The following is a 25729-nucleotide window of genomic DNA, read 5'->3' as shown; positions in this document are numbered from 1 at the left end:
GGACCCTCTCCAACCTCCTTTCGGGTGGTTGTAGAGAGCAATAAGGTTTCCCCTCAGCCTCCTCAAGGCTATACAACCCCAGTTCCCTCAGCTGCTCCAGATAAGACTTGTCCTCCAGCCCCTTCGCTGGTTTTGTTGCTCTTCTCTGGACACGCTCCAGAGCCTCAACGTCTTTCTTACAGTGAATGGCCCAAAAAGCATGCTGTTAGACTTCTTGGGCTCCTCTTCAGTGTTGCATCTGGTCCTAGCTGTTCTTGCCTTACTATTGTGCTAGTCCCTGTTACCCAGCTTAATTGGATACAGTCACATTCTTTCACACTCTTTCTAGCTGCCGCCTTGCTAAAAGTCCTTAGCTAGTTCTATTGCAGAGAAGGGCTTGGGGTGCTGATTGATGAGAAGCTCAATATGAGCCGGCAACGTGCGCTCACAGCCCAGAAACCAACCGTGTCCTGGGCTGCATCGAAAGCCGCGTGGGCAGCAGGGCCAGGGAGGGGATCCTGCCCCTCTGCTCCTCTCCTGGGAGACCTCATCTGCAGTGGTGTGTCCAGCTCTGGAATCCTCAACAGAAGAAGGATTTGGAGCTGTTGGAACGGGTCCAGAGGAGGCCACAAGGATGATCCGAGGGCTGGAGCACCTGCCGTGTGAGGACAGGCTGAGAGAGTTGGGGTTGTTCAGCCTGGAGAAGGCTCCGAGGAGACCTTGTAGCGACCTTCCAGTGCCTGAAGGGGCTCCAGGAAAGCTGGGGAGGGACTGCTGACAAAGGCTTGGAATGATAGAACTAGGGGCAATGGGGATAAACTGGAGAGGGGCAGATTTAGACGAGACATAAGGAGGAATTTCATCACCATGAGGGTGGGGAGGCCCTGGCCCAGTTGCCCAGGGAAGCCGTGGCTGCCCCATCCCTGGAGGTGTTCGAGGCCAGGCTGGATGGGGCTCGGGCAGCCTGGTCTGCTGGGAGGTGTCCCTGCCCAGGGCAGGGGGTGGAGCTGGAAGACCTTTAAGGTCCTTTCCAACCCAAACCGTACTGTGATTCTGTGAGTACCCAGGCGCCGGCGAACTAAAACTTCTCAATCCCGTTAATGCTACGATTCGGGTCTAAAATCGATACCTAACCGGGACCGAGGCGCCCCCTGGTGGCGCAGCGCGGGGCGGCTGCAGGCGCCCTCCGGGCCGCCAGGGGGCGCGCGGCGGGGAGGGGCGCGGGGGGCGGGGCGCGCAGCCGGCCTCCCGCTCGCATCTCTCCCGCTCGCATCCCTCCGGCTCGCGTCCCGCCGGCCGCCGCCATGGCTCTGCTGCACACCCGCCGGCTCCTCGCCGCCCCGCGCCTCGCCGCCGCCGCCGCCGCCCGCGCCGGGTGAGGGGGGGGGACGGGGGAGGACGGACCGGCGAGGGCGGGCGGGTTGGCCGGGGGGGCGCGCGGCGGCTCCCCGCGATCTGATTGGCCGCGAACGCGCCCGGCGCCCCCCGCCACCCTCCAGCCCCCCCCCCCGGCTCCCCGGGATGCCCTTGAGGAGGCGCCGTGGAGGGCGCGGGGGGCGCGTGCGGCGGGGGGCGGGGCCTGGGGCGGGGGGGCGGGGCCGGAGAGGTGATGTGGGGCAGCCCGGGGCAGTGCTGAGGGCGGCGAGGGCAGTCGGTGTCTGTGCTGGGGACACGGGGACAGCCCGTGTCAGTGCTGGGGGCCATGGGGACAGCCCGTGTCGGTATTGGGGGACATGGGGACAGCCCGTGTCGGTATTAGGGGACATGGGGACAGCCCGTGTCGGTATTAGGGGACATGGGGACAGCCCGGGTCAGTATTGGGGGACGTGGGGACAGCCCGTGTCAGTACTGGGGGACGTGGGGACAGCCCGGGTCAGTATTAGGGGACGTGGGGACAGCCCGGGTCAGTATTGGGGGACGTGGGGACAGCCCGTGTCAGTACTGGGGGACGTGGGGACAGCCCGGGTCAGTATTAGGGGACATGGGGACAGCCCGGGTCAGTATTGGGGGACGTGGGGACAGCCCGGGTCAGTATTGGGGGGCGTGGGGACAGCCCGGGTCAGTATTGGGGGACGTGGGGACAGCCCGGGTCAGTATTAGGGGATGTGGGGACAGCCCATGTCAGTACTGGGGGACATGGGGACAGCCCATGTCAGTATTAGGGGATGTGGGGACAGCCCATGTCAGTATTAGGGGACGTGGGGACAGCCCCTGTCAGTATTAGGGGATGTGGGGACAGCCCGTGTCAGTATTGGGGGACATGGGGACAGCCCAGGTCAGTACTGGGGGACATGGGGACAGCCCGGGTCAGTATTGGGGGACATGGGGACAGCCCGCGTCAGTGCTAGGAGCGATGGGGACAGTCTGTGTCCCAGGGCCAGGGGCGGTGGGAGCAGTCTGTGCCCCCTTGTGTGGTGTTACAGGACTGCACCGCACCATCCTGGGCTGTACAGAGCCATTCAGGACTGTACTGAGCCATGCTGGGCTGTACAGGACTGTAATTGCAGTGCTGGGTGCTGCTGGGGGAGATGGGAGCAGTGGGGTCTCCCTGTGCTGAACAGCTGCTGTGTTCCTGCTCTGCAGCAGTTGCTTCTCAACAAGTGAAGAAATGGAAGCCGCATTCCAGTCCAAAGTGTTGCGATCCTTGCGAAGAGAGAGACCCCTCAGCACAGGATGTGTTAGAGCAAGCCCAGAGGAGGCCACAAAGATGATCCAAGAGCTGGAGGCACCTCCCACACGAGGACAGGCTGAGAGATTTGGGATTGACACCCTAGAGAAGAGAAGGCTGCAGGGAGACCTTAGAGCATCCTAGCAGTACTTAAAGGGGGCCTACAGGAAAGCTGGGGAGGGGCTCTTTATCAGGGAGGGCAGCAATAGAACACGGGGGAACAGTTTTAAACCGAAAACCGGAAGATTTAGATTAAACATTAGGAAGAAATGTTTAACTCTGCAGGTGGGGAGGCACTGGCACAGTTGCCCAGAGAAGCTGTGGCTGCCCCATCCCTGGAGGTGTTCGAGGCCAGGCTGGACGGGGCTTGGAGCAACCGGATCCAGTGGGAGGTGTCCCTGCCCAGGGTGAGGGGTGGGACTGGATGGGCTTTAAGGTCCCTTCCAACCTAAGCCATTCTATGATTCTGTGGTGTGCAAGGCGCGACAGGGCATGCAGGAGTCCTTGTGCTGTTCAGTGGGGCTGGCGTGTGCCTGGAGCCCTGTGAGGAGCCCAGAATCGCTCCACATTGTACGGCTGACCCAAGAGCCACAGGGTGCAGGCTGGGAACCCCACTGTGATCAGGTGGCCAAAAAGCAGAGCGTGCAGGGGTGGTTGGGCAAGGCCTTGTTGTTCTGCAGAGCCCTGTGCTGGCTCGGGAAGCTTTAAGAAACAGCTCCCAGCCTTGTCAGTGCAGGAAAGGAGAAGAGGAGGCTGAGGGAAGACCTTTTTGCTCACTACAACTGACTTAAAAGAGGTTGTAGTGAGGTGTGTGCTGGTCTCTTCTCCCAAGTAACAAGGGATAGGACAAGAGGAATTGGCCTCAAGTTGTGCGGGGGAGGTGTAGATTGGATATTAGGAAAAAATTCTTTACTGAAAGAGTAGTGAAGCATTCGCAGAGGCTGCCCAGGGTCGTGCTGGAGTCTCCATCCCACCTCTTATGAACAATTTCAGTGTTCAAAAAGCGTGTAGATGTGGCACTTCAAGACATGGTGTAGTAGGGATTGAGGTGTTAGGCTGCTGGTTGGCCTGATTCTGTGAAAGCAATGGGCTTTTTATTTCCCCATTCCAGCAGATAGAGAAGGTCGTTAGATATTGATTAACCCTGTTCTGTCCAGCATGACCCCTCACTGCCCTGTGAGGTGAATGCTCCCAGCCCCTGCCTCTTCTTAGGCAGGCTCCTGGCTCTTGTCGGCAAGTACAGAGGACCAGGTATCTAGAATTTGTGTTTTCTGCCCTTGGACTGCAGCAGGCATGATGTGCCACCCACTGGCAATAGTTTTTTTTACTCAAGCTTGTACAGCAAGCAATAAATTACGAAATTGAATCTGGGTGACCTAAAAGAGACGCAGAGCATCCCTTTTGTAAGCAAAGAGCCTTTGTGCACAGCCCTCAGTTGTTCCTGATAGCCCTGATAGGGGAAGCCAGGCAGTGATTAGCAGTTTCTGTTTCCTTATCTTCAGCAACACGTGGTGCCTGGAGCTTTGACAGTTGCTCTGAGCTGGGAATGGTCTTTCTGAAGTCTGGGTGGAGGTGAAGAAATATGGGGTTGAGGTGAAGAGATACGAAATGGTCAAAATGGTTCCCTTGATGAACAAAAGCTAATTAAGATGATAACTCAGTCTGCTGTTCTGATGTGTCACCAGACAGCTATTTTAAATGCTTTTCTTGGTGGGAAGCTCGCTAGCTGACTGAGGCAGGGAATTTTTAGGCTTGAAAGGACTGCAGTAGCCAGCCGCCTTTGGCATTGTTCTTGTGTAAATATTTTCTCTGGCTGTGGTATCCAGCCAAACCTTTGGCCTCTCTGCTCTGCTCCAGCTTGCAGAACTGCTGTAGCCGCTTTGGCAAAGGTTTTGATCCACTGTCTTGGGTGGCTGTACCTCAGGGAACATGGATTGGCCTCTTCACAATGGATCCCTTCACTGGGCATGTAAACGCTTGCTTACTTACAGGAAAACTTGCTTTCTGGGCTGGGCTTGGGTCCATCAACACTCTATTAGGTCTCTGCACCTCAGGCCATGAGTTTCGCATAGGTTTATAAAGGGTGTTGCTTGTTTATGCAGTTCTTGGTGTGTTTTCCTACCCTTTCTGTCCCATCTGTCGCACTGTGCTTGCATTAAACTGGCTTGGAATACCAGCATGGCTGAGTATGGAGACTGCCTGAACTCCAGGTCTGCTCAGCATCTAAACTCTGACTCAGGCTACCTGTGTTCATGTCCCATCACTGGAGAACACGCTTTTTTTGGCTTTCATAAGGTATCCCAGCTTTAACTTGCCTTCATTTAGTTTTTCACACTGAAATACCTCCAGCCTGGCAGAGAGGACAGCCAGCTTATAGCTTCAATCTTTTATTCAAGACAAATGCTCTTATAATTGCTCAAAATAAAACATAATGCAGTGCAGAGACAGTGATGCTGCAGTAGTGTAAGAGTAGTGGTGTGTTATGACTCGGATACTCAGTAGATCCCTTCTCCTAAAGCCCTGTCTAGAAAGCTTTGCCTTTGTGATCTGTTGCGTATGCTGATGTGCTTGGACAGCTCACCTTGGACTTTTTTCTCCTGCCTCCCTGCAAGCTCACCGCCCTGCAAACAGCAGAGGCCTTCACCTGAAAACCTTCAGGCTGAGAACAGGAGAATCAGTCCTAAGCTTACCCTTCACGGCCTTAAGCCAGTACAAAGACCAGCTCAGAACACAAGTACTTAACTCTCAAGACCACTGCAGCTTAGGTAAGTGCCTGCAGGATCAGCAGCAGTGTATTAGAGCCCAGTGACCTGCTGAAGTGTGTGGAGGATCAGGATCTAAATACCCCGAATGCTGTAAGCTGCTTGGTGAAAAGCCCAGCAGACAGAAGGTGCCATCACCATCTCCGAAGCAGCAGCTCTAAAGTAGAGGCCAGGCTCCTGCAGCACTCCATACCAAAATAATTCTAGAGCAGGCAGGTTTCAGATGGATACACTGCTGGACAGAGGGCGTTTCACTCACCCTGCGCTGCAAAGAGAGGTTTTCTCAAAGCAGCTTTGTGTGCTGCCTGAACCTGCTGCTGGTTTTCGCCCCAACAGCTGCTCGCATGTCCTGCTCAGGTTGGCTCCCCAGGCACCAGCTGCAGCCTGGTCCCTCTCGGCAGGGTGTGAGCTGCTGGCACAGCTGACTCATCCTCCTTTCCAGGCTGATTCCTTAACCAGAGGTAATTAAAAGTTGTTAGTGGTCTGGAAAACGCTAAGCGCATATTCCATTTTTAAACTACCCGAGGTGGCTCTATCTCATGCATATTTGCTGCCCTTTTTTCACAGAGCCTGTCAGGAGGAGAAACTGAGGATTTTTAATTGGAAATGTTGTACCCCTGGGAAGGGCTGTTAAGTCTGAGGGGAGCAAATGATGACTGGGGCCCCAGTGAGATGCAACCTAGTGCATGTGCTAGTGCAAAGTATGTTTTTGTAGTAACTAAACTGGGCCTGAATGGACTCAAAACAGGGACAGAGCAGAGGGGGAAGATGGTTTTGTGAGTTCTAATCTGCAGTTAGCTTTAGAGCTTCCTTAACCTGCCTGGCCGAGCTGCCTTCAGGTGTGCTCTCCACACCAAGCACTCGGCAGGAGGCCTGGCTGCCCAGGGTGACTCCAGGCTGGCTGCATTGCCCCGGGGCAGGATCCAGCATTCCTGTGTTGGGAAAGCTTGTTATCTTGGGTGAGTTAGCATTCCCCCTGGCCGCAAAAGTGGCAGCGTCGGCTGTGGGAACTTCTCCTTTAGCAATCCTGCCCCAGAGGTGATAAAGCCAATCTACCTGAGGCTGCTTGCTTTATCCCCCACTGAGCTCAGGGGTCTGGGTAAGGGTCAATGTGATGCTGCGGCTCAGAGCTGTGTGGAGGCTCAGAGCTGCATGGAGTCGTTGCCTTTGGCATTCCTGTCTTCAGAAGGGGGCTGTTGCAGCCATAGCCCTCTGCCAGGCAGGTTAAAATCCACCACACCTCATGTGCTATCTGCAAGCCTGCAAAGCCCAGACGTAGGGCATGGGATAATAACGGGTTTCTTTTTATAGCGTGGTCTGGTCTACCTTTGACATTAAGAGAACTGCTCTGTCTTCAGGGTGTCCTGCCAGCAGGGCAACAGCAGGTGGTTTGTAGAGTGGCGCCTGCGGAATGGAGTGCAAAGCTCTGCCTGGGAGGAGCAGGGAGGTTTCATGCTTGACAGCAAGGGAAGGGACCTCTGCATCAGAACCGGTCACACTGGAAAGAAAGTGTCGTGAGCGATTTCCATGAAAGCAGCATTTGGCTGCAACATCCCTCTTCATGTGAGGCAGAGATTGCTGGGCAGGGAAGGGAAATACCTTCATTAGGTCAGCTAGGGTTGGTGGGAAATGCAGGTTAGCTTTCATTCACAAGAGCCCTTCCAGGTATTTAGAAGAGGCTCTGTATTTGTGCTTTGAGCAATTGCCTCTGTCTAGCCAAGGTTTCCTGGAGGGGACTAACCTACGCGATCCTGCCTGTAGGCTGTGAAGAGATTGTGCCTGGCCATAAGAGTTTATGATTCCTGTTTCCTGGGGCCTTTCTAGTATTAACACATGAGGAAAGCAGAGCCATTTCTATGCCTTAATGCCTTGGAGGGGTCAGTTATCCTCAGCCTTAGTGAACTGAGGCTCTTTGCCCATTCTGCAGTGTAAAATGCAGTGCTGGATCTTGGAGCGTAGAGGAGTTGGGTTTTCTTCCCCTCTGGATAATTCTCTTCCCGCTGTTTAGACCTTTTCTAACAGTTTAAAGACAGGTTTTCCCGTGAAGTTTTCTCGCTAGCCATGTTGGTGCATGTCCCTACCCAGTTTTCAAGCCTAATTTTTACCTTCTTTGTTTCCCCTTCAGCTCATGGTGGTCCCATGTGGAGATGGGTCCCCCCGACCCCATCCTGGGGGTGACAGAAGCTTTCAAGCGCGACACCAACTCCAAGAAGATGAACTTGGGTGTAGGAGCATACCGGGATGACAACGGCAAGCCATACGTCCTGAACTGTGTTCGCAAGGTGAGCCTGGTGCTGGCTGCTGGGCAGGGTGGGAACCAGGCGTTGGGCACCCTGGGGCGTCAGGGAGGGGAAAGGCAAGGTTTGTCTGTTGGTCCTTAGAACAAATTCTGTCTCTTAACAGAGCAGGACAGTGTTCCTGGACGTCTTCTTTAGCAGTAGTAACGCCTTTGAGACACAACAGAGCCAGTTGCTAAGTAGTAGGGGATAAAACAGGGAATCCATGACGTGTTCCAATCTGGGCCAAACTAATTCCTTGTTGACTTCCATAAGCTCTCCAACTCAGCTGTCCTCTAAACTTCAAGGTGTTTCTTGAATCGGTTAATGTTCTTTGGGCCAGCCCTCATTAGAGGAAAGATGACATTGTTGCCTCGATGGATTAGTCTTAAAAATTCTGCTGAGGCATTGTTACCAGTTTCTTCATAAGCCAGTCTAAAACTCCAGCCTATGACACTGCCCTTGAGGGGATTACAGAGCCTTTCAGGGCTGCAAGCATAGGAATAGGACATTAAATAGCTGGCAGCTGACACACAGCTGGCTGTTCCAACTGCTCTACCAACGCTTGCACCCACTTAAGGGCTCCGGTGGCCACTGGGCCTTTGCCCCATGGTGCGAGTAGGGTGTCACCAGAAATGTTTACTGTTGCCCCTGGCTTTGAGTGGGCCCTCATCTCTGAAGGGAAGCTCCTGACAATCAACCTTTGCCCCTTTTGAGCAAGTGAACGTAAAGAGAAGCAGCGTTAAGCTGTCCAGCATCCTCTTGATGGTGATACTTTCCCTTGCTGATTATCTGTCCCCTTTCCCAGGCGGAGGCCATGATGGCATCCAAGAAGATGGACAAGGAATATTTGCCCATTGCAGGGCTGGCGGATTTCACCCGGGCATCTGCAGAACTGGCTCTGGGTGAAAACAGTGAGGCTTTCAAGAGCGGCCGGGTAAGGAGCGGGCTGGGAAGCAGGGGGTGGGCAGCACTGTCTAACACATGATTGGTACATGGGTGCCCAGCAAGAGTGGATGGGCCAGTAGGTACTCGTGCCTCTGAGATACAGGCTGGCCAGACCTGAGGAGAGCTGCTTCTGCTGAAAGCTGGGGTGAAACACCACCCCTTCTTGAGGAGGGGATTTGACCTTGCCGGGGTCCCAACTCTGTGTGCCGCTACTGGAGTTGCTGACTCATGTGATCTGCTCCAGCCTCATGTCCTGGTTTGTTCTGCTTCTGCCAATGCTGACATGGTGACTGGGTTTTCTCTGTATCAGGCTGTGCCTGCTCGGACTCCGTATTTATTTTTTCCCTTGCAGTACGTCACTGTGCAGGGTATTTCGGGGACTGGATCTCTGCGAATTGGAGCCAACTTTTTGGTGAGTCCCTGGACAGTTACTTTCCAGGAAGGAAAGGACGTCTTTTGACTGGAGCTGAATCTTTGGGGTTATCTAACTGCTTTAATCTGCTCAACCTGTTTCAACGTTCTGTCTGTCTCTTGATCAGCAACGGTTCTTCAAGTCTAGCCGTGATGTGTATTTACCCAAACCATCTTGGGGCAATCACACTCCCATTTTCCGTGATGCTGGCTTGCAACTTCAGGCTTATCGCTACTACGACCCCAAGACGTGCAGCCTTGACTTCTCTGGAGCCATGGATGACATTTCTGTGAGTTGCCTTACATGCCTGGAAGCAGGGAGGTGACGTGGGGAGATGTGTGATCATCTTGCTTTAGTCTAAATATGATGCCTGAAGGCACTAAATGAAGGCTAGAAGCCTTGCAGAGCTTGTCTAAGCTGTCTTTGGCAAGAGTCTCATCTCAGCCACTTAGGAGAGCGCTCAGATGTTATTAATAACACATTCTCTATAACATCTTCCTTAGAAAATTCCAGAGAAGAGCATCATCCTCTTGCATGCCTGTGCTCACAACCCCACCGGGGTGGATCCCCGGCAAGAACAATGGAAGGAGTTGGCAGCTCTGGTGAAGGTGAGCAATAGTGTCCCAGGGTTCTGTGCTCTTCTGGGAAAACCTCATCTCTGGACTTTGATGGGTGGTAACTGATGTTCACTGTGCTAAACGTTCCTCCCTTCCCTGAAACCAGGATGGGTGTCATGTTCCTGTACTGAAGAAAAAAGCCAGACAAGTACACCCATATTTCTTCTACCTGATCACCAAGCTTTCTGCTGGCAACTTAGCAGGAAGGTGATGAAGGGAGAACTGAAAGCAGAGCAGCAGGGTTGAAAGGGCAGACTGTGATAGCTGGAGAGAGTCTCCCACTGTTGGTGTATGAAAAACGCTGGGAGATCTTTAATGTGCCTGGTGTCTCCTCGCCAGCTTCAGCTGGAAATGGAGAGGGGCAGGTTCTTCCTTCATCCTTCTTCTTCCCTGCCACTCTGCAAGCTGTAACCAGTGTAATTTGGCTTGTGGATGCGTGGCCTTAGTAGTGCCCTGAGATTGGTAGATATTGAAGCCGTTGAATTGATAGATATTGAATGGATAGATACCAAAGCGACCTCTGTGGCTTAGATGGCTGCGGGTCTCCTGACTGAGGGACAGTGCAGCTGGGTTGTCTGCCTGGCGTCACTGGAAGGGCTGGCACCTGCCCAGAGCATTCACAGGTGGTTTTCCTGGAAACTGATAATACAGGAGATACTGAAATGGAATAATTTACTATGATGAATCCACTCTGCCTTCTGGGCCAGGCTGCACATCCCATAAATGCGCTATTTTGATGTGTGGTGGGGAGCTGTGGGTTTTGAGCCATCTTCCCTGAGGGAAGTGAAGGGGAGTGGCTCCACTTCTGGAGGAGAACAGTTGCAGCTGAGCAGGCCACTGCCTGTATGGCTCTCTTCAGCCTGCTGCCTTGCTCCCCAGGGGGCTGTTGAGCTCCTGTGACACTCTCTTCCCCTCTTTGCTGGCAGAAACGAAACCTCCTCGTGTACTTTGACATGGCCTACCAGGGCTTTGCCAGCGGGGACATCAACCGGGATGCCTGGGCTGTGCGGTATTTCATTGAGCAGGGCATCAACGTCCTCCTGTCACAGTCCTACGCCAAGAACATGGGGCTGTATGGTGAGTAGGGCCGGTGGTGTGGATGTGGTTTCATCCAGGCTGCCGGAGTGACCCTGCTGCCTCTGGGGTTTAGCAGCCAGCGTCTTCCTGCTGCCTGCGTTCATCCTGTGGTACTGATCAGGGTGCAGGAGATGACCTGCTGGGAGCTGGTGGAGACCCTTCCAGAGAGCAGGGCTTCGCTAGAGCTGTGTCGTGTTTGGATAAATCATGCCCCAGCCCTGGGTATCCAAAGGCAGAGGCTGGGGCCTAATTGCCCCTCTTTCAGGAGAGCGTGCGGGTGCCTTCACGGTGATCTGCAGTGATGCAGAGGAAGCCAAGAGGGTCGAATCACAGCTGAAGATCCTCATCCGCCCCATGTACTCCAACCCACCCCTGAATGGAGCCCGCATTGCCTCTATCATCCTGAACACCCCTGACCTGCGGAAGGAGTGGTAAGAGGGAACCCCTGACGCTCACAACAGAGAGATGCGAGGTCTCTGGCAGCCCTGTGCTGTCCTTAGTGCCTGCTGCCATCGTGGGCAGCTCATCGCTTCAGGGTTACAGTTGGAACCATGTGCCACCTCTTTCCTCTGGAGATATCCCGGCTCATGTCCCAGCATTGGCTGGTATCGATCCAGCCTGGCACGAACAGATTTCCCTTGTCTTACCAAGGCAGAAGGCACTAAAGGAGGAGATAAAGCTTCCCTCGGATTGAGGGCTGCGGGAGCTGCCTGTCCAATGAGTGGAAAAGACTGACTGAGGCATTGTAGTCACTAAGTATGACTCACATGGGGAAGTGGAAGCCTAAGTCCACTGGGAATAAGACCCAGGAATGTAACCCTAAGCCTGCTTCCTAGTGTCAGCCTGTGCTGCTGTCCCAGCCCCACGGTGTCAAGTCCCTGCCAGCAGCTGGCCTGGCAGAACAAAGGCTGGCAGTGTGCTGTGGCCTCACTAGGAGCTGTGTTCCTTTGGCCGGCTGACGCTGGTGCCTGATCCAGGGCCCAGCAGCGACATCTCCCAGCTCTGCTGCCTTGGAGCAGCAGGTGTCTGCCTGTGCTGGGAGGTACCCCTGCACTCTTCATTTATCTTCAAATGTTATTTTGAGTTTGGGCAGTGCCGCCATGAAGCCTCCTACCCTGTGGCTTTCAGAAGTGAGAGATGCCAATGCTGTAATAGTACGTGTCCAACAGTTATGGAATAAATAAACAGCAGTTACCTCCAGGTACTAGGAGAAAAAAGCAGCTCCACAGCTGGAGCTACAGGTTTGCATTCTCTGGTCTGTGTTCATCTGCATCCCCCATGTTTTTTGGGATAGGAGGCCCTTCCACGTGGAGAGGATTGACTCCCAGTAGTTGAGGGGGAGCAGCGTTGCTGCATCCCAGCCCTATTCTGAGCAATTTCTGGGTTGGTTTCTCAGGCTCGTGGAGGTGAAGGGCATGGCCGACCGGATCATCAGCATGCGGACTCAGCTGGTGTCCAACCTCAAGAAAGAGGGATCCTCCCACAACTGGCAGCACATCACTGACCAGATCGGCATGTTTTGCTTCACAGGGCTGAAGCCTGAGCAGGTAAATGCAGTTTCTGTGGTCTTAAGGTGTTGTTTGCAGTCCATGTTAGTAAGATCTTGACTGCAGCTGCCAAAATGAGTCCTTGGCAAGTCTTCCTCCAGGAGGAACATCCTCCAAGCCTGCAGCTCTGGAGCATTGTCGGGACCCATGTCTTGCTCTGCTCCGTGCTGTGCTTGTGGAGGTTGAAAGCAGACACAGTCTGCTTATCAGTTAAAGGAAGCTGACCTTAAAAGGTCAGCTCAAATGAGGTGACTCTCCCAGCTAGATATCTGCAGTGGTTTTCTGTTGTCCGAGAGAAGAGCAGCATCTCTCATGGTTTACAGGGTGCACAGCTGGCTCTGCAGGTAGCAGACTGCCATGTCTACTGGCACCCAGTTTGCTTTCAGCTCTAGCAAGCTGGGTAAATTTGCGTTCTGCTAACGAGTTAGAGGTTGGCCTGCAGTTTGAACTTTGCTCTTTCACCCCAGGTGGAGCGACTGACCAAGGAGTTCTCCATCTATATGACAAAGGACGGACGAATCTCGGTGGCAGGAGTTACATCAGGCAATGTTGGTTACCTGGCTCATGCCATTCATCAAGTCACAAAATAAAGACAAAGGTGCATCCTGGAGCTGGTGGCCTTCCCTTTCCCACTGGTCAGAGATGGGAAAGGAAAGGAAACAAGCAGAATACTTCCAGTCAGAGCACTCGACGCCGCTGCTGAATGTATCATGTAGAGAAGTTGTTGTAGAAGTCTAGTCAAAACCACCCTGCGTGGTGGACCAGGGACATCATTGCTGGCTCCCGCTCATCACAGCCGTTCTCCCCTGCTCTCCGTCCTTTGTCCCTCAGCCCCAGCACCTATCTGTGCCGAAGGAAGCAAATGCTTTGCACTGCCATCCTGCTGGAGTACGCACCGAACACTTCCCTATCCTTGTTTCTCCATGAGAAGGCTTTGTGAGGCTGTTGGCCGCTGGCCGAAGTGGCCGCTGGCCGAAGTGGCCGCAGGCGGGGAGCTGGGTGGACTGAGAGGGAGGGATGCTCAGGTGCAGCCCTACCACCTCCTTGGCCAGTTCCTGCTGAAGCAGGCTCTGTCCTCTTTCATCCTCCTTGCCTAGGGCTTGGCAGTGCCAAAGCCACCCTCCAGCAACCAGCTCCAAGGACTTGTCACAAAATCTGCTGCATCGTGTGCTTCCCTCTTTCCATCTGGGGATCTCCTTCCAGGTGTAATTCACAGTGGCATTGGTATGTGGAACAGACCAGCGTCCCTCCTTTAAACCTGCCCTGCTCTCCTGATGTCACTCCTGTGCCCCAAAGTGAAAACGTTTTCTCGCCCCTGCATTAAGAACCTCCTATGAAAACTGCTCTCTGTCAGTCTCTGCCTGTCCCCGCTCCTGTACCAGCCCCTGCAGAGGGCCGCGTACTCCCTGTGCCCTCCCTGCAAAGCGGAGTCATTGTGTCCCACAGCCGTGAGCCAAGAGGTGGGTCCTGCTGTGTCCAGCCTCACAGGGGGTGGGGGCAGCACGTCCTTCTCATCTGCTCTGCTCAGCCGGATTTCTCACCACACCAGAAAACAGGAAGGAAAGATCCCAAGGGAAGGCTGAGAGCTGACAACTCAAAAAACATTCTGTTATTTTAAACTGAGTCTCCCTGAGGCCCTGTGACTCACTGGACTCTTGATTTTTAATCCAAATAAACTGGTGCACGGCTGTATGGAGCTGGGTGCTTCCTCCTGTCTTCGCATAGCTGGATCCCATCCGTTCCGTATATCAAATGCTCCCACTTGCAGATGTGCCAGCACAGGGGACCCTGTATGGCCAGTGAGACCCTAATTGTGTAGAGACGGGGTAGTTCCCACCTGTGTGTCCTGCAAGCACAGGATGGTGTTGGGGAGTTGGTGTCACTGAGCTGAAACTGAAGTCTGCTGAGTTAAGCTGGTATTGCTGGGGAGAGTGGACATTCCCAAAGACTGCCTGTCCAGTGCCTAGCCTCTGGAGCACAATAGAGTTTCTCCTTGGGATAAGTCAAGGAGACTCCCTAGGGGGGCCTGGTGTCAGCGTGTGCCTTCTCCATCCACTGGTCCCTTTCCCCACCACAGTTGTACCAGGGTATTTGGCAGAGCAGCCCTCGTTTCCTGTTCCTTCCCAGAGCAGCTATGTTCTGGGAGCCAGGATGGGCCTGCCTGGTGCTGGCTGTGGCTGTGCTTGCCCCAAGCCAAGAAGGGCTGGAGCCTCCTGCCGCTCCCTGGCAGGCGGTTTGCTCTCCAAGGGACGCGGCTGTTTACAAGGCACAGTGCCTGCAGCTGCTGCTTGCTCAGGTTTGTGCAATAAACCACTCCTGGTGCGGTGGGGCCCTGCTCCGAGTTCTGGCTCTGGCACTGCCTCCGGGCTGCACGAAGCCCCTTCACTGTGCATCAGGCTTTCATAGAATCATTTGGCTGGAAAAGACCTTTGAGTCCAACCATACCCGTCCACTATTAAATCACATCCCTGCACACCTCACCTGCCCGTCCTTTAAACACCTCCAGGGATGGAGACTCCACCACTTCCCTGGGCAGCCTCTGCCAGTGCCTGACAACCCTTTCAGTGACGAATTTTTTTCTAACATCCAATCTAAACCTCCCCTGGTGCAACTTGAGGCCATTTCCTCTCATCCTATTAGTTGTTGCTTGGGATAAGAGCCCAGCACACGCCTCTACAGCCCCAATGAGGTCTCCCCTCAGCCTCCTCCAGGCTAAACAGCCCCAGTCTCCTCAGCTACTCCTCATAACCCCTGTGCTCCAGATCCCTTCTCCGTGTACCGAGGGGCCCCAAGCTGAACACAGGATTCGAGGTGCAGCCTCACCAGCTCCCAGCGCAGGAGCAGAATGGGTTCCCTGCTTCTGCAGCCCCCCCAGAGCAGAGCGGACCCCAGCCCTCTCCCCTCTCTTCTCCCTCCTCTCCCCCTGCTGCCCTCTCCTCTCTCCCCTTCCTCCCTCTCCCTTCTCTTTTCCCGTCTCCCATCTCCCCCCTCTCTCCCCTCTGCCCTTTCCCCTCTCCCCCTTCTCCTCCTTCCTCTTCCTCTCCCCTCTCCCTCTCTCTCCCGTGCCCCGGGCCGCCCCCCTGGCCCGGCGTGCAGCGGGCGGGGCGGGGCCGGGCCGAGCCGAGCGCCGGGGCTGCGCCGCCCGGTGAGCGGGGCCGGGGGCAGCGGGGGGAGCGGGGGGGAACGGGGCCGCTGCCGAGTCACCCCGGGCCGGGAGCTGCTGTCGCCTCTTCCTCCTCCTCCATCCGCTTCTTCGGGGCCCGGGCGGGGCGGCAGCCTCGCTGCCCAAACACCCGGGGACCCGGCGCCGTCGCCCCGCGCTCCTGCCCGCGGGAGAGGCTGCCTTTACCCTTCCTTTTCTCCTTCCCTCTTTCCTTTCCCTTTCCTTCTTTCCTTTCCCTTTCCTTCTTTCCTTTCCCCTTCCCTCTTTCCTTTCCCCTTCCCTCTTTCCTTTCCCCTTCCCTCTTTCCTTTCCCCTTCCCCTTCCCTTTACCTTTCCCCTTCCATTTCCCCTTCCTTTTTGCTTTCCCTCTCCCTTTCCTCTCCTCTTTACCCTTCCCTTTCCTTTCCCCCTTCTCTTTCCCTTTCCTTTTTCCCCTTCTCTTTCCCTTTTCTCTTCACTTTCTCCTTTCCTCTCCCTTTCCCCTTCCCCAGGAACCTCAGAAGAGGATTCCCAGCACAATCATGGGGTTTAAATATCCAAGAAGCAAAGGGCAGGCTGGTCAGGAAGAGTCCCTGGAGATGTAGTCTATGAAAAAAAAAAAGATATTTTCCTTGAAAGGAGGATTCCCTTGACAAGCGATTCCCGTTGGCTCTGTAGGTCCCCACAAAGCCTGACCAAGTTGTGAGGGTCGCTCTCCTTCAGCTTGGAGACACTGGGATAAGATCTGAGCAGTGCCACCTCTGAGAGCTGCGGTGCTGGAAACACCAGGTCTTCAGGTCCCAAAGCATCTGAGACACCTCGTGCCGGTGGCCACCCTGGGCGTGCATTGGGAGCGGCTGATCCTGCTTTTCCTGATGACGCGGAGTTTCTGCTGCGCGCGTGGGTCGCTCCCATTGAGCCCAGCCTTGACCTTTACCCAGGAGCACGTGCATGGTGGCTCTTGCAGAGCTTGCAGGAACTGGGGTTGGGAATGAGGAAACGAGCCGTGATGCTGGGTCTCGTGCCTGCAGAAAGGCAAGTCCTGCCAACAGGCTGCAGCTCGCCAGCCCCACGGATGGAGCTCAGTCCCCTGTCGGCAACAGTGTCCTTGCTCTGGATTCAGGAGACGAGAAGCAAGTTCTCCTGCCACATCTCTGCTGGTGTGAGGACACCTGGGTGCTGTGACCCCAAGAGGTTCCCCAGGGAACTCAGTTCATCTGCCCCCATCTTATGCTTGGGTTGTCCCTTGCGTTAGTGTAACTTATTTAACAGTTACTGTGTCCTTTTTCATCCTCTCCTAGGAGCAGTGAAGTGCCTGATCTCCATGCTGCCATGGTCCCAGCTGCCCTCCGCGCCTGATGGAGCCAGCGCTGGCAGAGGACCCTCCTCAGGGCAGCAGCTGAGCCTGGTTCAGGAGTGCTAGTGGGACGTGGATGGTGGCTCGGGCCACCCTAGGAAGGACGATGGCTCAGGGCACCGGGAGCATCAACAGCGACTACAAGGATTGGGAATGGAGTGCCGACGCCGGAGAACGTGCCAGGCTCCTGCAGAGCCCCAGCGTGGAGATGGTGCCAAAGAGCGGAGAGAGCCAAGGAAACGGTCTGGGGGCCACATCAGTTTTGGGAGCTGTCTTCATTGTGGTCAACGCTGCCCTCGGGGCTGGGCTGCTCAACTTTCCTGCTGCCTTCAGCATGGCCGGTGGGGTGGCCGCAGGCATCGCACTGCAGATGGTGAGAGGGTGGGGAGTGACAGTCTCCTGTCTCACCCTGGGAGGGGGTATGGCGTGATGTGTGGAGCTCCAGAAAAGGCCTGAGGAGGAGCTGGCTCCTGGGAATGAGCCCTGTTGGGTGAGGTGCACCAGAGATGCTCAGTGTGTTCAGGGGTGACTGCCTGGGGTGTTTTGGGGACCTCATCACACTGTGTGTCCTCATCACACTGTCCTCTCCCTGTCTGTTCTCCTCCCCAGTGCATGCTGATCTTCATAATCGGAGGCTTGGTGATCCTGGCATATTGCTCGCAGGCCAGCAATGAGCGGACCTACCAGGAGGTTGTGTGGGCCGTCTGCGGGAAGGTGCCCGGCGTGCTGTGCGAGGTGGCCATCGCCGTCTACACCTTTGGCACCTGCATTGCTTTCCTCATCATCATCGGAGACCAGGAGGACAAGAGTAAGTGTGTCTCATGGGAAAACAGTTGCTGTCTCTTTGGGCTGAAGGGGACAACCTGACTGTCCCGGCTGTCCCCCACAGTCATTGCTGCTCTGGTGACGGAGCCTGAGGAAGCTGGGAGCGGCCGCTGGTACATGGACCGCAAGTTCACCATCAGCATCACTGCCTTCCTCCTCATCCTGCCACTCTCCATCCCCAAGGAGATTGGCTTCCAAAAATATGCCAGGTGGGTGGGAAGAGCCCTCTGGGGCTGGGAGCTGGAGTGGGCCAGACAGCACCCATCTAAGCACGGTCCCACGGGACAGGGAGTGAAAATGCTGTGGTTCTAGTGCTGTATGTGTCCATTTGTCCCTGCGGGTCTGGGATCTCCTCCTCTACCTCATCTTACCTCTGGGAAGCAGAGGAGCTGCTGAGCACTGTGTGGCCACCATAACGTGCTCTGAGGCTTGTGTCCCTCCCTCCTCCTTGCCGGAGAAACGGGAGAGCGCTACTTTCAACCTTGTTGTCCCGTCTTTGGGAGCCACTAAGGGTCTCCGGGTGGGTGGTCTGTAGGCCAGCCCTGCTCCACCAAGCGTCTTGGTGTAACCTGGCTGCTGGACCTGGACCAGGGCTACCAAGGAGTGACACTTGGTTAACACTCAGCTCTTTCTCCTGCCCAAAACTGAAGCTGTCCCCTTGCTGGCGGCCCAGGAGAACCCCTGAGCACAGTGGGATTGTGTTGGCGTCTGCTCTGGGGACAGTGGGTGACAGGGCCTGGCATATTCCTGTGGGAAGAGAGAGCAGGGGTGGTCCTGGTGGGAAGGACTGGGATGGCCTGGTCTGTGCAGAGATGAATGTGGGGCTGGAGAGGCTGGGAGGAGACCCTCCACAGAGCAAGGGGGCAGCATGCTGATGGCCTCCTGTCCTCTCTTGCAGCTCTCTAAGCGTGATTGGCACCTGGTATGTCACAGCAGTCATTATCATCAAGTACATCTGGCCCGACAAGGAGCTCACACCTGTGGAGATCCCCACCAGGTGCGTGCAGGAGACACGATGCTGATGGTGGCCATCACAGCTCTGCAGAGCCAGGCAGGGGTGCGGAGGCTGGGGACAAATCTTTCATGAGTTGCATCCCTAAGCCCAGGAATGTTGCGTGTTGCTACCAGAAGCTCCTAAGTGGCTGCATCTCTGCATGTTTCAGAGGAGCAGGTGGCAAAGGAGAGGAAAAACACCTCTTGGAGGTCCCCACAGCTCTGTCACAGGTTTTGAGGAGCACTGATTGACTTTTAGCTTCAACACAGCTGGGCCCAGAGTTCCTCATGCAGTGCTTGTGCTCACCTAGGGCTGTGTCTATTTTAGGATGATTTTGGTTATTTCCTTGGTCAGCACAGCCCCTGTGGCTTGTCCCTCCCTTGCGATGTGGGGACGTTCCTGGACTTAGTGCAGGCAGCGGGAATTTCAGGGCAGAGCAAAGTTTAGACCAGTTTTCAGCATTGCCCAAGTGGTTCCTTATATTTTTACCAATTCTTTTTAAGTCCTCAGTTTTGTCTTGGTTCTCTCTTGGTGAAAGACCCTGGTTTTCGGGTACTGCCAGGTCCTGGGAAAACCTTTTTCCATGCAAGGGTGTTGTCATGGGTGGTGAGGCAGGTCAGCAGAGGAGCAAACCCATCGCTGACCTTCCCCCAGGGTGCTTGGCTGGGGGCATGGTGGGGGCTGGTCTGATGGTGGGTGTTTGTCTCCTGCCAGCCCCTCCACCTGGACAGCTGTCTTCAATGCCATGCCCACCATCTGCTTTGGGTTCCAGGTAAGGCCATAAGCCCAGCACTCCCTTTCCCAGCCTGCGGCCACCTGGGTGAGGAACCAAGATGGTCCCAGAATGCTCCCCTGGGTGTTCAGCCAAAACCCTCCCCCATGTACTCCCCAGCTCGGAAGGCCAGGGCAGCCTGTCCCCCACTTTTCTTCTCCGGTGACAAACCTAGGGGCTCACAATATCACAACAAACCCAGGGATAGCACATGCGAGATCCTGTGTGGCTCCCTCTGACTCCAGCTCAACCCATCATGTGTCCCCTCTCTCTCTGTGTCCCTGGCAGTGCCATGTGAGCAGCGTGCCTGTCTTTAACAGCATGAAGGAGCCAGAGGTGAAGACCTGGGGGGCAGTGGTGACAGCAGCCATGGTGATTGCCCTCTTTGTCTACACAGGCACCGGTAAGTGAGGGCATGCCATGTGAGTGTGGCATGGTCCTCAGAGGGGCTGTGAGCTTCTGGAGGGCAGGGACACTCTGGTCAGCAGAGGGATAGAATGGATTCCATCTAACACCCCCTGTGATGTGCCCTGTGCCAAATCTATCCAAAGCCCTAAACACACATGCAGGAGGCTTGTCCCCATCCGCCACTGACTGCCCCCTTCCTGGTAGGTGTTTGTGGCTTCCTGACCTTTGGGGCCAGCGTGGAGCAGGACATCTTGCTGTCCTACCCCTCCAATGACATCCCCGTTGCCCTTGCCCGGGCCTTCATCATCCTCTCCGTGCTGACATCTTACCCCATCCTGCACTTCTGTGGCCGGTGAGTGCTGGGAGGAAGCGGGGGCTGGTGTGGGCAGGAGGGGCAGTACAGGGAGAACCTCCTGCCATGGGTCTGTGCCTGCAGGGCTGTCTTGGAAGGTCTCTGGCTCCGCTACACTGGGGTGACAGTGGAGGAGGATGTTGTTCGGGAGCGGAGGAGGCGTTTACTTCAGACCGTCAGTTGGTTCCTCCTGACCCTCCTCCTGGCTCTCTTCATCCCTGACATTGGCAAAGTCATCTCTGTCATTGGGGGCTTGGCCGCCTGCTTCATATTCGTCTTCCCAGGTAGGACATCCTGGGACACTCGGGGGCTGGTGGAGGTCTCTGAGCCTTGTGTCTGGAAGAGGGAGGGAATGGGCTGGAGACAGGATCCAGGAGGTCTTTAGAGAAGGACGGAAGTGTGGCATGAGGTCAGTTGGCAGCCCAGATATTTTAACTTTCTGTTCTGTAACAGGAAGTGCATCTGCACAGCTCATTGGGTGTCTGCTCAATCCTTTTCTGGGTTTGGTTTGCCTTCTCTCTTTCCAGGGCTTTGCCTGATTCAAGCCAAGCTCTCCGAGATCCAAGAAACCAAGGCAATCAGGTAAGCAAAACGTGCTTCCCCTCTCCTCACTTCCCTTGCAGATGTTGATCCCCTCTAAACACGTCCTCCTGCATCCACAGTTGGTGGGCCCAGGTCAGCTACGGGGTGTTCATGGTCACCCTTGGAGCCTTCATCTTTGGACAGACCACTGCCAATGCCATCTTTGTGGATCTCACAGCCTGACTCCTCCTCCAGGCTGGACCGCACTGCTGCTGCTGTGGGGATACACATTTCCCCTAGGACCAAAGGGAAGCAGAGAGGAAACATGTTGGCATGTTGGGAAGGTCCAAAAGGAGTGTTGTAACCTGGGGCTTGGCTGAGAGAGCCCTGGGGTGGTTTTTATCTCACTGTCTTAACACACCAGGCAGTCAGGCTTCTCCTCTCAGCCCCGACTCCCTGGTCAAGCCAGTGCATCACTACAAGGGAACCTGTAGTCCAGCCCAAGCCCTTTCTGCTCCTCTAGGGCAGACACCACTACCTTAGGCATCACTCAGGGGTTGTGGCTGAGGTTTTTGAAGGCATGCTGCTCTCACCCATGTACCCCTGTGCCCCTGGAGATCTGCTCCATGGCTTAAAACTCCTCCCAACATTGAAGGGAGATGGTGATTTCTTGCGAAAATGGAATGAGTAATCGTGTTTTATCAGACAGGACGACATCCCTGTAGTCCTTTTCTGTTGTCAGTGTTTGGTTTGGTTGAACTCTTGTTTTCCTGTGGCTCACCTGGCTGGTCTCCTGCCCTTACCCTTGTATCTCCCTCCACGTGGACTGCACTTTCTCTTACAAAGTGGGACTGTCGCCTTCAGCCCAGGTTTTTTTGGAAGATCAGGATGACCTCGAGGCGAGCACAGGCAATGTTTCACCTGCCAGGCTAGAGGAGGTGCTGCGGCTTTATCAGCTTACTGGAAACACTACACTAGAGCAAAGCTCTTCTCCAAATTTCCAATTCTGTTTTTCCAGGAGGTGTCCAGGGAATGAGACTGGGCCAGGTGCAGGTTTTAATGAATGCTTTGGAGATAAAGCAGTCAGTATTAATCCGTTTCATGTTGTTCGTTCGGTCATTTACACTCTGTGGCTGGTGTTGCTCTGCGCTGTCCCTGCATTGCCTGTCTGGATGAAACTTTCACTTCTCCTTTAACTGGGTTTAGCAGTTTCCCCTGCTGCAGATTGGGTTGAGGGAGTAAAACCTCAACAGCAAACTGCTCTTGTTCAGTCTTTGAGTTCCCTCATTCCTTTGGCTTCCAAGACCCTGGGAGAGGGAGGGATTCATGTGTATCTGTGATGTGGTCCAGCTCAGCTTTGTGCTTTGCATCTGGCTTTGCTCGTCCTGCACCTTCCAGGAGTGGCCCAATACTAATTATAATCAGCGTCCTCCCCTTGCAGATGCTCCTCACAGTCCTTCATTGAGTCTGAGGTCTGCAAAGCAGCCTCCTGCCCTAGGTTCGGCGTTAGGAAGGCATTCTTCACTGAGGGCAGTGAGGCCCTGGCCCAGGGTGCCCAGGGAAGCTGTGGCTGCCCCATTCCTGGAGGCGTTCAGGGTTGGACGGGGCTTGGAGCAACCGGATCCAGCGGGAGGTGTCCCTGCCCCGGGTGGAACTGGATGGGCCTTAAGGCCCCCTCCAACACAAACCATCCTGTGATTCCCCGAGCAGACGAGGCATCAGTACGGGCACTACTTTCCCCACAGCAGCTCGTCCGGGCCTACCGGGGCCTCGGGGAGAGGCGAGCGGGGCGGGAAGAACCGTGAGGCGAGGAGGGAGGGGACCACCCGACAGGCCCTGCGGCCGCGGTGGCGGGGCGAGCGCGGGCCGTACCACCACGCCGCGAGGGGGGGGGGGAAGCCCAACGCGGGCCGTACCACTGCGCGGCAAGGGCTCGCCGCCTCGGGCCGTACCACCGCCCCCGCCCCTCCCATGACGCCGCGCGCCCCTTGGCGCCACTTCCCCTTCCCGCCGCGCGCTCATTGGCCGCCCTTGCCGGCCCTCCTCCCTCCGCCCCGCGATGCGCATGCGCAGCCCGAGCGGGGCCCCCGACGGCGCCGATTGGCCAGGGCGGCGCGAGGGCCTCGGGCCGCTCCCGGCCAATGGGCGCGCGGCGCTGGCTGCGCGCGCCGGGCGCGGGAGGGCGGCGGGCCGGCCCCGCGGAGGTCACGCGGCGCTGATTGGGCGGCTCTCGCGCGGCGCCGCGCTCTGATTGGCTCGGCGCCCTCCCGGGGGCGGGACCTCGGCGTGCGCCCCGCCCCCCCCGCGCTTCCTCCCCTTCCCTCCTCCTTCCCCCCCCCCGCCGCGCCGCGAGGGGACGGGGGAGGGGAAAGGCCGCGACGCGAGCGCGCGACCCCGGCCGCCATTTTGTAGCGAAGAGGCGGCGAGTGGCGAGAGCGCGGTTGGACGCGGCCCCGTGCCCTGCTCCGGTCCTACCCCGCGGCCCTTGAGGTGAGCGGCGCCCTCCCGCGCCGGGGAGGGGGGGAGCCGGGGCTGCGGGGCGGGGCCGGGGGGGTGTGCTGCGACCGGAGCCCGGCGGGCGCTGCCCTGGGGCGATCGGTGCGGGCCCGGGGCTCTGAGCCGCTCTCGCTGCCCTTCTCGGAGCAGCGCGGGGAGGGCCGAGCGGGCTCGGTTACCGGTGCGGGCCGGGGCTCCCCCGGTTCCCTTGGGCCGCCTGGGTTACTGATGCGGGCCGGGGCTCCCCCGGTGCGGACTGAGGTTCCCGGTACAGGCTCGACTGGCTCCCCGTTGCGGGCCGGTTTCCCCGGGCCCGGCTGGGTTCTCGGTGCCGCCGCCCCGGGGTCAGGACCCTCGCTGGGAGTGAGGCCGGTCCCGGCGATTCTGCTCGGAACGGGCCCCTCTTTGCGGTGGGGCCGGCGAGCAGGTACCGAGCGGAGCCAGCAGAGCCCCCGCGGCTGGTGCTGCACCCACCGCAGAAACGAGGGAGCGCTGAGAGAAACGCAGCCCTTGGTGCCAGTCGTGACTCCCCCCCCCCCCGCCAATCCCGCTTCGGAGGATGCGCCGCAGCCGCGCTCAGGGGAGTATTTTTCCTGAGCGGGTGACAAAACAGGTGTGACACCTGACAAGTCACGCTTGGTGCGCGCAGGCGAGGTGTTTCCTGTTTCCAGGGTGACTGTGTTGGTACTGACCAAAATTATAGGCAGAAGGAGTCGGGGTGAGGTGACTCTCGTGAGCAGGAAACAAACTGAGTTAATAACAGACTTGTTTATCCTTCCTAGGCTTCTTATTGTCTTGGGTTTTCCACCCTTATGCCTTCCAGTTTACTGTTAACCGTTGATGCTATTGGTCTCATGTCTCCCAAACAACCTTACAGCAAACCTGCGTCTTATCTGTCTCGTTTTTAGAGAAATCACGGAACAGTTTCGGTTGGAAGGGACCTCAAAGCCCATCCAGTTCTAATCCCCTGCCGCGAGCAAGGACACCTCTTAGTGGATCAGGTTGCCCAAAGCCCTGTCCAACCTGGCCTTGAAACCTCCAGGGATGGGACAGCCACGATTCCTCTGGGCAACCTGTGCCAGTGCCTCACCACCCTCACAGGAAAACATTTCTTCTTAAGTTCTCATCTAAATGTAGCCTTCTGTTTATCCATCTAGCATATCTCTGAGGTATTTAGTTGCTTTTAACTGATACTAAGGTGGCCACCGTTGGTGCCAGTGATTACACCCATATGGAAGGGGCTAGGACTCAAAGCTGTTGCTGTTTCTCACTTTGCCTTGGCAATTGAAAGATACGGAGGAGAGACTGCAAATGTAACTCAGGAAGAGTGGATGGTGGCTTTTTGTGACTCTGTGATGGGTCATCGAGAAATTGTGTTGGGAATTCTTATCCTTGTGAATCATAGTTGAGGACATCTCTGGCTTAGCCAGACTTCCCTTTTGTTCTGTAATCATCCCTACTATCTGAATGCCGCAGTTCTCCTTTGCCTTTTGAAATAACATTTAACTGTTGGAAAAAACTTTTTGGACAGAAAACCAGCACAAGGTCTTTGAGAATGGGTCCCAAAATTTCTTTAACTTCTCCCCAAGGGAAACTATCCTGTAGCATCTGACTGAAAGGAGAGTTTCTTGGGTTTTTTTGTAAACAATTCTAGTTTGAAAATGCCTGAAATGGTCATGGCTTGTTGATGTGCCTGATAGATTGGTGGTGGGTTCCAAATCTGAAACTTTGACTGGCCCTGATATATGGGAACAAACATATGTGCTTAGTTCAGCCACTGCCTGTAAACTAAAGTTCCTGTGTCAAATCAGCATTGTGGCTTCTGGCTGACTGGGGTTGTGTGCAGTTTTCCAGTACACAGAAGAGCCACCTGAACCTTCCATGTGTAGCACCTAAATTTGAACTGATCAAATTAGTCAATAGTTGATTTTACTATTGATGTGATTTATACTCTAAGGATTTTTCTCTCTGTAGGTTTCAAAATTATCAAGATCCTGAAATCTCATTTTCCTATGATGTGATTCCAAACCACATTCCCACTTGGGAGCACTTCTTTGGAGCTTCTGAGAGGTGTGCTGCCCTTCCATGTGTTCTCTTTGTGGAGGGATTTAGGAAGCGGGTGAGAAACCGTGTTCCAAAGAATAGGTTCAGCCATGGCACTTTTAGCATGATTTATAGGGTGTTATGTTTTGGGGTTTTTTTAACTTCAGGTTTGTCATGTTGGGCAGCGGGACTTAGTTAGTTACTCTTGGTGATCTATTGCAGGTTAGTAGAGAGCGTGCTTGTCAAACCTGACTGCTGGTTACACATTGACCCTTTCCGGTTTAAGATTTCTGTGTTCTTCCTAAAATGTTATTGTATATATGTTTTAATAACCCAGCAAAACTACTGAAATAGATGCCAGATGTTTGGGGGCCTGTTGATCTCATTAGAAAGTGTTAGGGCTATATAATATTGCAGGTTTCAGGAAATTTTCTACCTTTTGAGCATCAGCAGTGTTGTGCAATATAAAGTGGTAATCTTTTAAGAGCTCCCGGGACCTGTGTCTGATGACTTAATCCATTACTATTTCCTA

General features: G+C 55.4%; 3 protein-coding genes across 14 annotated transcripts in view; all 3 read left to right on the top strand.

Moving 5' to 3' along the window:
- The first annotated feature begins 1268 nt into the window (after nt 1–1268).
- GOT2 (glutamic-oxaloacetic transaminase 2) lies at nt 1269–13982 on the top strand. Its single transcript, XM_069868221.1, has 10 exons — nt 1269–1354; nt 7535–7691; nt 8494–8622; nt 8986–9045; nt 9173–9334; nt 9549–9653; nt 10589–10739; nt 11005–11170; nt 12136–12286; nt 12754–13982. Exons 1-10 carry the CDS (start codon nt 1284–1286, stop codon nt 12874–12876), a joined length of 1275 nt encoding a protein of 424 aa, XP_069724322.1. The 5' UTR covers nt 1269–1283; the 3' UTR covers nt 12877–13982.
- A 2754-nt stretch (nt 13983–16736) lies between these two features.
- Nucleotides 16737–21756, top strand: SLC38A7 (solute carrier family 38 member 7). 3 transcript variants are annotated; one of them, XM_069868749.1, is made up of 10 exons: nt 16737–17158; nt 17395–17593; nt 17675–17819; nt 18509–18607; nt 19319–19376; nt 19665–19779; nt 19989–20136; nt 20221–20420; nt 20664–20718; nt 20799–21033. In XM_069868749.1, the coding sequence occupies exons 1-10, from the start codon at nt 16862–16864 to the stop codon at nt 20899–20901; spliced, it is 1419 nt and encodes a 472-aa protein (XP_069724850.1). In that variant the 5' UTR covers nt 16737–16861; the 3' UTR covers nt 20902–21033. The 3 variants fall into 3 exon arrangements, with proteins under 3 accessions (XP_069724850.1, XP_069724851.1, XP_069724852.1); XM_069868750.1 differs by lacking the exon at nt 20221–20420 and having other exon boundaries at nt 16751–17158; nt 20799–21756; XM_069868751.1 differs by lacking the exons at nt 19989–20136; nt 20221–20420; nt 20664–20718 and having other exon boundaries at nt 16751–17158; nt 20799–21756.
- Nucleotides 21757–22995: 1239 nt separating this feature from the next.
- The window catches only part of CNOT1 (CCR4-NOT transcription complex subunit 1), a 54278-nt gene continuing 51544 nt past the window's right edge, over nt 22996–25729 (top strand). For all 10 annotated transcript variants that reach the window (XM_069868204.1, XM_069868198.1, XM_069868202.1 and 7 more), the window contains exon 1: nt 22996–23148. The gene's annotated coding sequence lies outside the window, so the exon portion shown is untranslated. The remainder of the gene's footprint in view (nt 23149–25729) is intronic.

The sequence above is a fragment of the Phaenicophaeus curvirostris genome, chromosome 14 (genome assembly GCF_032191515.1).
Source record: "Phaenicophaeus curvirostris isolate KB17595 chromosome 14, BPBGC_Pcur_1.0, whole genome shotgun sequence".
Lineage (NCBI taxonomy): Eukaryota > Metazoa > Chordata > Aves > Cuculiformes > Cuculidae > Phaenicophaeus > Phaenicophaeus curvirostris.
This window is presented reverse-complemented; position numbering and strand designations above follow the sequence as displayed.